The sequence below is a fragment of the Haliotis cracherodii genome, unplaced genomic scaffold (assembly GCF_022045235.1).
Source record: "Haliotis cracherodii isolate W230 unplaced genomic scaffold, xgHalCrac1.p SCAF_8, whole genome shotgun sequence".
In the NCBI taxonomy this organism is placed as follows: domain Eukaryota; kingdom Metazoa; phylum Mollusca; class Gastropoda; order Lepetellida; family Haliotidae; genus Haliotis; species Haliotis cracherodii.
The window spans coordinates 12,556,588-12,572,156 of record NW_027266341.1 but is presented as its reverse complement, the minus strand read 5'-3'; the positions used below and the strand labels follow the sequence as shown (position 1 = coordinate 12,572,156).

The 15,569-nt window shown below is 41.3% G+C and overlaps 1 protein-coding gene across 1 annotated transcript; it reads right to left on the bottom strand.

Moving 5' to 3' along the window:
- Positions 1–314: 314 nt before the first annotated feature.
- Positions 315–10,941, bottom strand: LOC139449686 (transforming growth factor-beta-induced protein ig-h3-like). The gene is made up of 7 exons (XM_071231186.1): positions 10,848–10,941; positions 8,317–8,491; positions 4,466–4,686; positions 4,125–4,311; positions 3,240–3,338; positions 1,694–1,810; positions 315–508 (listed from the first exon to the last, which is right to left on the bottom strand). Exons 2-7 carry the CDS (start codon positions 8,468–8,470, stop codon positions 366–368), a joined length of 921 nt encoding a protein of 306 aa, XP_071087287.1. The 5' UTR covers positions 8,471–8,491; positions 10,848–10,941; the 3' UTR covers positions 315–365.
- Between the last annotated feature and the right edge of the window lie 4,628 nt (positions 10,942–15,569).

Here is a 15,569-nt window from a genome sequence, read left to right as displayed (position 1 = left end):
ATTCTGAACCTTCATTTCAAACAAGTACAACTGACGCAGCTGGAGGTCATTACGCAATATTATAGATACATTCTATATCAACGATAAAATAGCTTTAAGTCCGAGAAATCACTCAGATCTGTATATTCCGAAAGTCAGATTATCATGATTCCTCCATTACATGTTCATAACAGGGTTCACAGAGGCATGCTTCAAATAATGTCACATGTCTCAGGAGACACGGCATGGAACAATTATTTTCTTGCTGAGCAGGTCCGTGCAGCTCACTCTTCAAAAAGGATGATCTCCGTGTAAATGACAAAACTAAACGGTAGTTCACATCAGAACATCTCTTTATTTAGAGTGTGTAGGCTCGAAACTTGGTTTTAGCCGATTAACTTATCAACATCTCGATAGAACGTGAATGAATGCGCCACTCCATTGACAGCATGGATGACGCCATTACTTGCAAGCCAATCTTTGATCAAGAAGGTTCCAGCATACGGTGTAATCCTGAAGTTATGATTACCTGTTAAGAGAGAATGAGCGAATGTGTGAGTGACCGGATGGGTTGGTAGGCTAATTCAGGGAGGGAAGAGCTTAAAGTCGCTTTGAACAGCTTTTCAGACATATCACGGCGCATGAGTTTGATTTGCAAGGGAATCCCAACGTGATGCAGGTCTTGGGTTTAACAAACTTCGAAACATAATAGGAATTCGAGCCCAGGATCATAGATTTCTGGCACTCCCAAGTAGGCAGCGCTGCACAATGGGTTGCGGTGCCGAAGACCAGTCACACCCATGTTCCTTAATTGTTATATCATTATATCATGAACACGTAAAGTCATGTCTATGTAATACCACTACAGGTATCTCATCACATATGGGGGAGGTCGGGTGGCCTAGTGGTTAAAGCGTTCGCTCGTCACGCCGAAGACCCGGGTTCGATTCCCGACATGGGTACAATGTGTGAAGCCCATTTCTGGTGTCCCCCGCCGTGATATTGCTGAAATATTGCTAAAAGCGGCGTAAAACCATACTCACTCACTCATCACATATGAGAGTACGTGACCAATACTACCGCTTCAGAGCACAGTTAACGACTTTGGTTCAATGGGTGTTTGAAATTTGCGTCATGTATAGTAGAATTATTTAATGTACCCCAACCAACACCCTCTATACAAATGTACCTCTCGAGGTGCATGTTCATAGTGGAGAGTTAGTGAGTGAGTGAGTTGGGTTTAACGCCGCTTTTAACATTATTCCAGTTATATCGCGGCGTGTCAGCTTAATGTGGGAGGAAAGCCGGAAGTGATGCAGGCCTCAGACGTTTACCACTTCGGTGAAACCCACGAGCAAGGGTATGGTGTTGACAAACCTAGAAACATAATCGGGGCGTACCGGGATTGGAACCCACAATCATAGGTTTCTGGGGTGCCCAAGGCCTTAGACGACTGGAGAGTTAGTGGACCTTGAGTGGACATTGAAAAAATGCTGTTAACTCGAACTCTTCAATTATACACTGGAGCTCTTTTTGTGGGACTCGTGTATTTGTCTGCATGTGCGATGACTCGAAGAAGGCAAATTGTTCATAATCAGTGTGAAAATTTAAGATAATTTATGACCAACAGAGGTTAACCCTCAGACAACTAGCTTTTGAATGTAACTTTATTGATCATGTGTTCTACCAGTGAAATAAAGAAGTTGACACTTGCCTAATTCGCGGACAGTGTAGGTAATGTCGTATCTAGAGTTGTCGTCGCGGATTCTCTCATTCTTATACAATCCGTTAGAGTAGTAGACGCCAGGCAGGATGTGAAATTCCACCAATTCTGGGGGTAGATTGTATGGCTATTTACAAGTCGGTGGGGGAGGGGTTGGAAAACCCTTTTTATTTATTCAGGACAAAAATATACTTTTTGAGAAGGTGAAAAACAGAATCCATGGTTCATGTATGATTCTTATAAAGAGTGTAAACATTAATTAGTCAGCAAAGTTGTTGAATAAAGCACCACTCACCTCGTAGCATGGACATGTTGCTGAAGAAAGCATCACTCACCTTGTAGTAAGGGCCTCTTGTGGAAAAATGCATCTCTCACATGTTTGTATTAGTATGTTGTTGAAGAAAGCATCACCCAACTTGTAGTGTGGGCATGATGTTGATGAATGCATCACTCACTCCACAGAAGAGGACTTATATTTTAAGAAAGCATCCCTCATTCCGTGCTATGTGACTGTTGATGACGAAAACATCACTCACCTCGTGGCATGGGGATGCTGTTGAAGAAAGCATCGTTCACCTTGTAGTGTGGGAATGTTGTTGAATAAAAACATCACTTACCTTGTAGTGTGGGCATGTTGTTTATGAATGCATCACTCACTCCACAGAAGAAGAATTGTATTTTAAGAAAGCATTCCTCATTCCGTGGGATGTGACTGTTGATGACGAAAGCGTCCCTCACCTCGTGGCAAAGGCCTGTTGCCGAAGAAAGGATCACTCACCTGGTGGCTTGTGAATTTTGTTGAAGAAAGGACCACTCACCTGGTGGCATGTAATGTTGCCGAAGAAAGGATTACTCACCTGGTGGCTTGTGAATTTTGTTGAAGAAAGGATTACTCAGCTCGTGGCATGTGAATGTTGTTGAAGAAAGGATTACTCACCTGGTGGCTTGTGAATTTTGTTGAAGAAAGGATCACTCACCTGGTTGCATGTGAATGTTGTTGAAGAAAGGATTACTCACCTCGTGGCATGTGAATGTTGTTGAAGAAAGGATCACTCACCTGGTGGCTTGTGAATTTTGTTGAAGAAAGGATTACTCAGCTCGTGGCATGTGAATGTTGTTGAAGAAAGGATTACTCACCTCGTGGCATGTGAATGTTGTTGAAGAAAGGATCACTCACCTCGTGGCATGTGAATGTTGCTGAAGAAAGGATCACTCACCTGGTGGCATGTGAATGTTGCTGAAGAAAGAATCACTCACCTGGTGGCATGTGAATGTTGCTGAAGAAAGGATCACTCACCTGGTGCCATGTGAATGTTGTTGAAGAAAGGATCACTCACCTGGTGCCATGTAAATGTTGTTGAAGAAAGGATCACTCACCTCGTGGCATGTGAATGTTGTTGAAGAAAGGATTACTCACCTGGTGGCATGTGAATGTTGTTGAAGAAAGGATCACTCACCTGGTGGCATGTGAATGTTGTTGAAGAAAGGATTACTCACCTTGTGGCATGTGAATGTTGTTGAAGAAAGGATCACTCACCTCGTAGCAGGGATATGTTGTTAAACACAACATCGGTCCTATTTTGACCCATTTTACTAAATGAGAGATCATGTGGAGCAAATACTGTGATGTTGTCTTCTGTAGACAAAACGTGCGTCAATTATTACATAGCAAATTTGACATTAAATTGAATTGACGTGTCGTATATCATAGTCAAATTGAACAAAAATAATCCCGACCGTACAACGTAACGTTAATTTCAACTGAATCTTAATCGTTAACCTGTGTGCAGCGAGTTACTTATATGTCACTGGTAAACAACGTAAACCGTGTACATGTATGTACTTGAACGGAGCGCATTATATCAGCGTTATACCGCGTTACCCTGCGTACTTGGGCGGAACGTATTATATCAATGTTAAACAATGCATACCGGTGGACATGAACGGAACATAGTATATCAATGGTTTACAACGTTTACCTGTGTACGTGAACACAGAATGTTTTTTTACATGTATCAAATGTTTACAACGTTAACCCATGTTCTTGAACGCGGCGAACTGTCAATGTTTATACAACGTTTATCCGTGCACTTGCACGCAGTGTATTGTTAATATTTATACAACGTTTATCCGTGCACTTGCACGTAGTGTATTGTTAATATTTATACAACGTTTATCCGTGCACTTGCACGCAGTGTATTGTTAATATTTATACAACGTTTATCCGTGCACTTGAACACAGTGTATTGTTAATATTTTTACAACGGTTAAATGTGTACTTGCACGCTTTGCATGATGTTAACTTTTTAAAACATATCATACATGTACTTCAATACATATTCAGACATATCTACTTCAATATTATTCAACGTTTACCACAATGCTTGAACTACAGAATATACTAGTGGGAGGATTTTCAAACCTTTAAGTTTGTTCGTCATTCCCGACAAGGCGGCAGCAGTCAGAAACGAGGAGTACATGGGATCCTGGGATAGGCTTTGCACAACATCAGCAGTCAGAGGAGACAGGGTAGAGCGCAGTAGATAGATGTGGCCATTGGAGACGCTCAGGTTGGATTCAGTGAGGACGACACCGTTGACAACAGTCACCTGCACGTAAGCCAAATAGCAGGAAATTCAACGTTAAACTTTAAAAGAGGCAAAGATGAAGAAAAATAGAAACAGAAACCCAAACCAAGAAACAAATTCAAAAAGGGAAACAAAACCCGTTTAAAAGCGAGGACGCAATGTTACAGTGACGGACCTGGTTGTGGGGGTAGGTGACCATGCGTACAGGTTTTGACGCCAGGGTGTTGAGTGTCTCCCCTGTCCAGTTGCGGTGTGTGTTCCCAGTGTACGGCACGATGTGATACTTGATCAGGGCCGTCATCTGGGGCAGGTTCTCCTTCTGGTACAGCCATTCAACCGTCTCTTTGGGTAGCAGTTGAAACGCCGCGTCTACCGGGGCGAAGACGGTGTAGTTTCCTTCAACACGAAAAAGGTTGTGTAATTTGTAAGTTGTGTTTTGAGCTCTGTGAACCGTATTTCAGTTATGTCAGTGAAAACCTCTGGTTTGTTCTTCTTTCTTTGTTGTCTGACGTCGCACTCGACACTAGTACCATTGCGGGTATTTGACGGCGGTCTGTTAATAATCGAGTCTGGACTTGACAATCATGTGAGCAACGGTCCACGTCAAGAGCCGAGCCTGACCACCCGATCCATTAAATCGCCTATTATGACAATCGCAGGTTGCTTGGGACCAAGACATTGCAGCTGATTCATTCCCAGTACGTATGAAATTCACATTGTCTCTGTGTATGTAGAGTAATCGTTAATTATCAATTGATATATATATATAATGATAATTTTAGTTAAGAGTCAATTAATATTATAGCATCACTTCTTCAACCGTATGAGGATATTAATAATTCATAAAAGGTATGTAGAGTAAGGCTGTTGGTAAATATTACAGATTCAATTAAACAAGTTAAACCTAGACATATACAGAGTGAGTATGATTTTACGCCGCTTTTAGCAATATGCCTCCAATATCACGGGACACCAGTAATGGGCCTCACATATTGTACCATGTAAGAAATCGAACCCTGGCCTTTGGCCTGACGTCTTAGCACTATGACCACTAGGTTACCTCACCGCCCCAAAATAGTTTTAGTTCACAGACAAAGCACCTTGAATCTAATTTACTTTGCCTGAGTCTAGCCCCATTTTAATATGAGAGGACAGCAGATCTTAACATTCTATCAGGCCAAATACGACGCCTCAAACGATTGCTTCAGTAATCCATGCATATCATTGTTTATCACTACTTTGCCTTTTACGCCCAATGCAAACTGTTTCGTCGGGAAATCGAGATTGATTATTCTATGGCGTTAACGTTTTCGATTATATTCAGGTAATAAAAACATACAGATGTACAGTAAACCACTAAATTGTACGACATAGTTTCCATTGAATAACAATAACAAATATCCGGGTAAAACAAACATGGGGACTGTTATTATTTATAACAGTAGTTATTTCAGGTAATTACATATACACGTCTCCAACATTAATCTTCATGAGGCTGTTTTTTGAGACTAAGGGGTTCGGGCGAAAGTGGTTATAACACGCTTACCCTTTCGCAAACACCTTCTGTCATAACTAATTTTCAGTGATCCATTCATGAAATTATTCACCACTGTTCAGCCTTTTACGTCCAAATGAATTTGTTTCGGCAGATAATCCAGACTGAAGTGAGGTAGTTGGGGAAAGGGTGTACGGGATGGCTTATAACATTGGGTGGAAGCGAGGCAGTTGGGGAAAGGGTGTACGGGATGGCTTATAACATTAGGTGGAAGCGAGGAAGTTGGGGAAAGGGTGTACGGAATGGTTTATAGCTTTGGGTGGAAGTTGGGGAAAGGTTGTACGGGATGGCTTATAACATTGGATGGAAGTGAGTTAGTTGGGGAAAGGGTGTACGGGATGGCTTATAGCATTGGGTGGAAGTTGGGGAAAGGGTGTACTGGATGGCTTATAACATTGGGTGGAAGTGAGGTAGTTTGGGAAAGCGTCTACGGGATGGCTTATTACATTGGATGGAAGTGAGGTAGTTTGGGAAAGCGTCTACGGAATGGCTTATAACATTGGGTGGAAGTGAGGCAGTTGGGGAAAGGGTGTACGGGATGGCTTATAACATTGGGTGGAAGTGAGGTAGTTTGGGAAAGCGTCTACGGGATGGCTTATAACATTGGGTGGAAGTGAGGTAGTTGGGGAAAGGGTGTACGGGATGGCTTATAACATTGGGTGGAAGTGAGGCAGTTTGGGAAAGCGTCTACGGGATGGCTTATAACATTGGATGGAAGTGAGGTAGTTGGGGAAAGGGTGTACGGAATGGTTTATAGCTTTGGGTGGAAGTTGGGGAAAGGTTGTACGGGATGGCTTATAACATTGGGTGGAAGTGAGGCAGTTTGGGAAAGCGTCTACGGGATGGCTTATAACATTGGGTGGAAGTGAGGTAGTTGGGGAAAGCGTCTACGGGATGGCTTATAACACTGGGTGGAAGTGAGGTAGTTGGGGAAAGGGTGTACGGGATGGCTAATAACATTGGGTGGAAGTGAGGCAGTTTGGGAAAGCGTCTACGGGATGGCTTATAACATTGGGTGGAAGTGAGGCAGTTGGGGAAAGCGTCTACGGGATGGCTTATAACATTGGGTGGAAGTGAGGCAGTTTGGGAAAGCGTCTACGGGATGGCTTATAACATTGGGTGGAAGTGAGGCAGTTTGGGAAAGCGTCTACGGGATGGCTTATAACATTGGGTGGAAGTGAGGTAGTTGGGGAAAGGGTGTACGGGATGGCTAATAACATTGGATGGAAGTGAGGTAGTTGGGGAAAGGGTGTACGGGATGGCTTATAACATTGGGTGGAAGTGAGGTAGTTGGGGAAAGGGTGTACGGAATGGTTTATAGCTTTGGGTGGAAGGGTGGGGAAAGGGTGTACGGGATGGTTAATAACATTGGGTGGAAGTGAGGCAGTTTGGGAAAGGGTGTACGGAATGGTTTATAGCTTTGGGTGGAAGTTGGGGAAAGGTTGTACGGGATGGCTTATAACATTGGATGGAAGTGAGGTAGTTGGGGAAAGGGTGTACGGGATGGTTTATAGCTTTGGGTGGAAGTTGGGGAAAGCGTCTACGGGATGGCTTATAACATTGGATGGAAGTGAGGTAGTTGGGGAAAGGGTGTACGGGATGGCTTATAGCATTGGGTGGAAGTTGGGGAAAGGGTGTACTGGATGGCTTATAACATTGGGTGGAAGTGAGGCAGTTTGGGAAAGGGTGTACGGAATGGTTTATAGCTTTGGGTGGAAGTTGGGGAAAGCGTCTACGGGATGGCTTATAACATTGGATGGAAGTGAGGTAGTTGGGGAAAGGGTGTACGGGATGGCTTATATCATTGGGTGGAAGTTGGGGAAAGGGTGTACTGGATGGCTTATAACATTGGGTGGAAGTGAGGTAGTTTGGGAAAGCGTCTACGGGATGGCTTATAACATTGGGTGGAAGTGAGGCAGTTGGGGAAAGCGTCTACGGGATGGCTTATAACATTGGGTGGAAGTTGGGGAAAGGGTGTACTGAATGGCTTATAACATTGGATGGAAGTTAGGCAGTTGGGGAAAGCGTCTACGGGATGGCTTATAACATTGAATGGAAGTGAGGCAGTTGGGGAAAGCGTCTACGGGATGGCTTATTACATAGTGTTTAAGTGAGGTAGTTTGGGAAAGCGTCTACGGGATGGCTTATAACATTGGATGGAAGTGGGGTAGTTGGGGAAAGCGTCTACGGGATGGCTTATAACACTGGGTGGAAGTGAGGCAGTTGGCGCAAGAAAGCGTTGGTTGCCACCACCTTAATTTGTGTATTAAGTGTGATATAATTGGCTCATCTTGAAACGTTTTAGTCAAGGCGATATATCTTATACTTAAGCCGCATTTCAAGTGGGGATCCTCGCACGGCTGAGGGACATAACTCTGAAATTGGAAATGCAATAATCTAGCACTGCTTGCATATTTGGCAAATAGAGAATATAGCATGTTCATGCTTCCATACATTTTGTGTGAACATACCCGTGTTGAGGAGACTCTCCAGTCCGGCTCTTTGAATGAGACTTGAGAAGATCATCGTCTCGAATCTTGTGTTCAGCGTCTCCATGATAGTTTCCGCAGCAACATCATGACAGACGTTTAGCAGAAGCAGCCCCCACACGACATGCACGTCCATTGCTCCACCAAGTAAATTACACTAGAAACATGGAGAATAAGTGTCGTCTTTAAATCTGACAGACTTATATGTAGTGAATATAAGTCTGGCCAATACCACGGCAGGTGTACCAGTATTGTTACCATTCTGTTTTCATCAATTCTGTGCATGTAAGGTGGCTGTTTGTTCCTACTTTCCATTATTACTTTCTTTGAAATACAAACCACATTCAATGAAGCGGCGGTAAACAGATTTGTTGTTCTTGAGCGCCGCAGTCATATCACCTCGGCCAGACAATAATCAAGTCGGGGACAGATTTGTTGTTCTTGAGCGCCGCAGTCATATCACCTCGGCCAGACAATAATCAAGTCGGGGACAGATTTGTTGTTCTTGAGCGCCGCAGTCATATCACTTCGGCCAGACAATAATCAAGTCGGGGACAGATTTGGTCGGACTGTTGTTTAAAGCCGCACTCAAAAATATACCAGCGTCACTACGGCGGTTTGTAAATAATCGAATCTAGATCAGACAATCAAGTGATTGGTATTATGAGCTTCGATATACGCTGTCGTTACACGCTGACACGCCCTCGAAGAAATCACCGTAAAATGGATTAGAACTTTCCCCGCCGAAAAAAACTTTTGCAAATCTTTTTACCGTGGTTTGAAGCACACATTTCACCACAATCAATACGGCGTCAGAACTCTACCACAAACGATATAAACGTGCGCATGCTCGAAGAAAGTATTGTTTTAAGTGGTAGCGATCTGTGAAATAGCATAATTCTTTTCTGAACATGCAAACGAAATTTCTACTTTTCTTAATGTGAATCTGCACGCGTATAGGACGCAGGATTTCGCGTCCGGTAAATCCCTGTGTGATCTAAATGAAATTAATAATGTAAATATCTGAAATATATGGATACTATCCAAACTAGCATGCCAAAGAACGTTTAAATCACTGTTAAGTTTCTTCCAATGCCAAGTATCACCTTCTTAATTGCCTATAATGCAAACCATCACAAGTGAAAGTTGGTCTTTTTGATGCACTGAATAATCAATCTACGACGTTTTACGTTCAAGAGAATGATACAAAGTTCTTCAAACTTTTGGACTTCAAAAGTTAATAAATGAACTTGAGTATTATTGTAACAAATGGAAATTGAAGGTCAATATCGATAAGACAAAGGTTGTAGTTTTCAAAAATGGAGGGAAATTATCAAAACGAGAAAAATGGCTATACAAAGGTGAAAAACTTGAGGTTGTAAGAAGTTACAAATATTTGGGGGTACATTTTACAAATCGTCTTACTTGGTCACTGCATTGCAACAAAGCCCCACTACAAGCCAAAAAGATTTTAATTGGCATTTTACAAAACCTAAAACCCCTTGGAAATATTAGCTTTGAAACATTCTCTAAGATTTTCGACACTAAGATCAGTCCTATTTTACTCTATGGTGCTGAAGTCTGGGGCCTAGAGAACTATGATACAATAGAGAAGGTACATCTATTTGCGTATAAAAGATTTTTAGGAGTAAATTCCAACACTCCAAATGTTACAGTTTACGGGGAATGTGGGAGATACCCAATGTATATATTCAGTTACATAAAAGTAATAAAATATTGGATAAAATTGCTTAAAATGCCAAATACCAGATTCCCAAAGAAATGCTATAACATGATGATTCTTTACGATAGCAGAGGTAAAAATAACTGGGCCTCGGGTGTCAAAAAGATACTCCAATCTTGCGGGTATGAGTACATTTGGAGAGAGCAACATGTAACAGTACCAGATCGTTTCATATATAATTTAAGACAAAGGCTAAAAGATATGTATTTTCAAAAGTGGTACTCTTCACTAAACTTACATAATAAGTTAAAGCATTACACCTGTTTTAAATCATTCATTCTGACCGAAAAATATCTTTTGGATATAAATGTTAAGAAATTCCGAACAGCACTATCCCGTTTCAGATGTGGTTCTCATGACCTTCTAATAGAAAAAGGTAGACATTTAGCGATACCAAGGGAAAACAGATTGTGTAAATATTGTACTTGCCAAGAGATAGAAGATGAATACCATTTTTTGCTAGTCTGTCCATTGTATGCAAATATGAGAAAAGAATACATACATAAATATTTTTATCTGAATCCTAGAATAGACAAATTTTATATCCTCATGTCATCCCAAAATGAAACAGTCACAAAATATCTTTCAATGTATATATATCATGCAATGAACATCAGATCCTCTGCATTATAGATGTGATATTTAGTTACGATATATGTAATTCCTATTGCACCCATTGCTACTGTATGTATATATGTACTATAGGCCTATGGCCTTTTCAGTACTTGAAATAAAGATTGATATTAGCTAACAAAAGAATAATACATACGCAGTCAATTTCACTTGGAATTGATTGTCATCAATACTATCTCTGTTAGTAAACATGTGATTCAATTGTAAAATACGTAGTTTACGTTACTTACCTAAATCCTATGTGGCCTCACCGACACTCTCATGTTAATATAAGCCAGTGTTATCATCAGGGGCGTTAGGTTATCAAGGGTTGTACTTGGGCGTGACATGTAATCAGATTAAAGGGATATATATGGTTACAATTCTATATCTCTATATCTTTCTTTTTTTCATGCTTGTCCAAAGTTTCTGTGATCAAAATAACAGAAAAAAGGAAATACACACACACACACACACACACACACACACACACACACACACACACACACACCCACACCCACACACACACACACACACACGCACGCACGCACACACACACACACACAGACATACATACATACATACATACATACATACTGAAGCAAATCCTAAAATTTTAACATTTTGACCAGTTATCATTGTGGGCCCTTATTGTGTATTTAAACACTAATGTCTTCAGATAACACCCGTTTTTGTGCAGGTGAATCGATCAAAATCGACGGACTGTTTATGATTTACAGACGTGTCTACAGCAAACGGGTACCACCGCTGATCGCCCTCGGCCAGGTCGACCACGTGTGACGTCACATGCAGAGGATCGTCAGATTGTCTTACGTCACCTCCGTAACCGATTTTTGACGGCTACATCAACCAGAAATGAACTGTTTAGGGGTAAACTGAGTGCGCAAACTGGTCGAAACCACGACGGCCATACTGCGGGGCGATTCTGACTCAATTACACAGACGTCAACATCAATTGTGGGCACAGCGACACTTACGATGGTCTCAGAGGAATTGGAATCAAGTCGTCTTCAGTGATGAATCCCGATTTAATCTTCCATTTGCTGATGGTAGGGCGAGGGTGTGGAGGCGCCGTCATGAACGTTACGCCCAGTGTTGTGTACAGGAAGTTGACAGATTTCGAGGCGGAAGTGGCATGGTGTGGGGTGCTATCTGTGGCAATGCACGTTCCAGGCTTCTTGTCATCCGTGGCAACCTCAACGCTGCTGCTTACCGCGACCAGGTACTGGCACCAGAACTTCTGCCTTTTATGGCAGCACATGGACTCGGTTTGATCTTCCAACACGGCAATGCCAGACCCCACACAGCAATTTTGACAAGGAATTTCATTCAGAATGCGGGAGTCAACGTCAGGGACTGGCCGTCAAGGTCTCCCGACCTCAATCCCATAGAACTCGTCTCGGATGCGCTCGGCAGAAGTCTGCGTACTCTCCAGAACCAACCACAGAAATTGCAAGATCTTAGCACCATTTTGCAGCAACAATGGCGTCGTCTTCCCAATCATGTGTTCACAAGCATCACGAGGTACATGCGGAGGCGTTGTGTGGCAGTTGTCAACGCACATGGTGGCCATACACGCTACTGAACTTGTGTGCCATCAGATTCTCGTGCTTGAGACTTATGATTTAAACTGTTGATGTTAATACCGAATACCGTAGGTTACCACCGTTAATTAAAATCCTTCTTTGGACATTAATCATTAAACATTACCTTTTCTGATACATTTGTCCGTTATATATTATATATGGGATTACTTTTAAAAATGTGAAGTTTTGAATTTGACTCAGTATATATATATATATATATATATATATATATATATATATATATATATATATATATATATATATATATATATATATATACAAAAATGAGGTAAATGCTCACTCGGTGTACATGTAATATATAATAAAATAATAAAGTCCACGTTAGTCCATCATCTTCTTTATATCAGTTTCAAACATAGTAGTTTCGCTGACAGCTCTTCAGTGTAACTGACAATGACATGTAATGACGTCATAAATTACAACTGTGACGTCATAATGTATTTACACACTCCAGCGACGACACCAAGTAATTTAACAATTGTAGGGAGACATTTGAATTAAATATACAGTATTTGTAAAGTAACAGTGCAACATTTACGATTGAAATGACAAATCTATCAATACATTCTAGAGTTCAATTTGGGTTTCATCAATTGGATCTTTGATGATAGAATTTTCCGTCTCCGTTCCAACAACCTCAGATGTCGCCGACCAGCACGTCGTCCTGTTCTCCAACCACGGTATTGACAAGCACGACTTCAGTGGGCACAGGGTCATCACAATTGGCGTCATCGTGAGTGGAGGCGTGTCATCTTCTCTGATGAAAGTCGCTTTTGTGTCTCCCATGCAGACGGAAGAGTCAGAATTTGGCGGCGTCGAGGTGATCGTTTCGCTGACAGAAACGTTGTGGAAAGGGATCCATGGGGTGGAACTAGCGTCATGATATGGGCAGGGATTGGACTTAATGCGAGACTTGGACCCATGTGCTTTCTGAATGTGCTCAGCGGTATATCGACCAAGTGATCAGACCCCACGTTGTTCCATTTTTTGCACAACATCAACAACACATTTTCCAGCAGAACAACGCTCGTCTCCATGTTGCCAGAGCTACCATGGCCTTTCTGCAACAACACAACATCCGTGTTCTACCGTGACCAGCCCTCAGCCCTGATCTGAACCCCATCGAACACTTGTGGGATGAGGTTCAAAGGCGTCTGCACAATGTGCGCCCAGTCCCTACAACTGCCGATGAACTACGCACAACTGCTCTGCACAAATCGTCTGATCCACTCATTGTACAGGAGATGTGTGGCAGTGATCAATGCTAATGGTGGTCACACCAGGTATCGAATGACATTTTGGGTATTGACCCGAAACTGTGTAAGCCCTTAACATTTGAAAAAAACAATTTTTTGTCAATCTTGCCCTATTAGTATTTCTTGTCTTTACTATTAAAAATAAATAACATGTATTCTGCATACTCGACTTGTCTTTCTTTTGCGTGTGAGTATATATATAGATATATATTTATATTATATATGTATGTATGTATGTATGTATGTATGTATGTATGTATGTATGTATGTATGTATGTATGTATGTATGTATGTATATATGTGAGAAATTGGCGCACATTGTAGCTACATTCAAAAGGGGTCCTATTTACAAGCATGAGTGAGAATGTCTTAAGCCACCATTAACAATTTTCAAGCATTGCACATGTAACTGTGGTGGACGCCAGGAATAGGCTTCAATACTCTTATAATTAAAATTTCGCTGTGTTCATTGTAATTCCTGCATTCTGAATGTATTAATCCAAGCCCACCGAAGTGGACTACTTTTATTACTACGGAATGGAGGTGAATCCCAATATTACAGTTGAGGGAATTCCCTTTCTGCTCACGTGTATGGTCATGCACAGGACATTTAACGAAATTCATGCATATTCATTGTCCAAAGTACCCTTTGAGGCCGAAGGCCGAGAAGGAATGAAACAGCAAACGTGCAGGCTTGCTCGCTTGGGTTCCACAAATATCATGTCTTCGGGTTTCATTTCTAAACTGCATTTTTCCAACAGTGTCTTCCCTTTATCCCAGGGAACTAATGTTTGTATCTGGCGGTTACTGACCATGTCATTTGAAACATTCGCCTTCTGTTGTGTTTTCCGGTTGGTAACAGTCTGACTGTTGCAGTTCTCGCCTCTTGCCTTGATTGACAGGTCCTATGAAGTTTGTTTTGATCCTACTCTCCGTTGATTAGCTACTGACTTTGTGGGCGTGTCAAGTTATGTGCATAAATTAAACAATCACTTGATTCATGTCAGGACACAGTATGTATTCCTACACCTGGAATGTTTATCATTTTCGTCTGCTTTGACATATGCAACTATTTTTGGTTAAACTATTGTAGATAACACATGATTTCGTGGTGGAATTTAATTCTAAGGATTGACTGTGTATTTTTTCGGTTCATTGAAGTATGAATCGAAAAACCGATGCGCAAGCTTTTGTTATAATCCACTACGCGGATTTATACAGTTTCCAAATCGGTTTTTTGATTCATACCTCAATGAACCGAAACAAATACACACTCGTCAGTTAATCGTTAAGTAGTAACATGACACTTATTATTGTTGATGTACACAACCATTACTGATGTCGTTCACACCAATTGCTAGTATCGATGACATAACCGACGTGTACCTAGGTGTGCAAGATGGTAAATTTGCAGGGAGAAGCATAGTATATTTTTGATTTATGAGTCACTCTCTTGTGAACAATTACGTAACCAAAAACGGTAGAATACGAAACAATAACAACAATTCATACACATATGGAACCCTTTTCGCTGGCGCCACATCTACGGAATTGCACATGAAACTGAAATAGGCCTGAGGTCAAATCTGGTAGAAAAAAACAGTAAATAATTTAACAGATCCAGAAATTTAAGAGATACTTTCAAACATTTCTCGTAACAATAAATTCACTATGAACGTATTTAAAGCAATATTATGTGTATAGAACTATCTATAATTCTACAACCTTAACTAGATAATGCTTTAAGGATGAGGTATTTAAACAGGGCAGAACGTATACACACATCTGTTGTGAGTAAACACGGAAATCGGGTGGTATCCGTAACTCACAGATCAATTTCTGTTAATAATGCAAATTTCTAAATGCGTCTCTATACTGATAGCACAGTGAGGGTATACATAAATTATGTTATTTTCTCGTGTTTATTGGAAACCGCTCTGTTTGAATCGGGAACGTCTTCAACACAGTTGAAATAACAGATCAGTTTAGGAGAGC

What these genes read in the sequence shown, in the direction of transcription:
- LOC139449686 (XM_071231186.1), bottom strand. Translation starts at nt 8,470, where the DNA reads ATGGACGTGCATGTCGTGTGGGGGCTGCTTCTGCTAAACGTCTGTCAT. An exon ending in GGAGAGTCTCCTCAACACGG is followed by an intron (nt 4,687 to 8,316) that starts GTATGTTCACAC and finishes TTCGTGTTGAAG; the next exon opens with GAAACTACACCGTCTTCGCC. An exon ending in CTACACTGTCCGCGAATTAG is followed by an intron (nt 509 to 1,693) that starts GCAAGTGTCAAC and finishes CTCTCTTAACAG; the next exon opens with GTAATCATAACTTCAGGATT.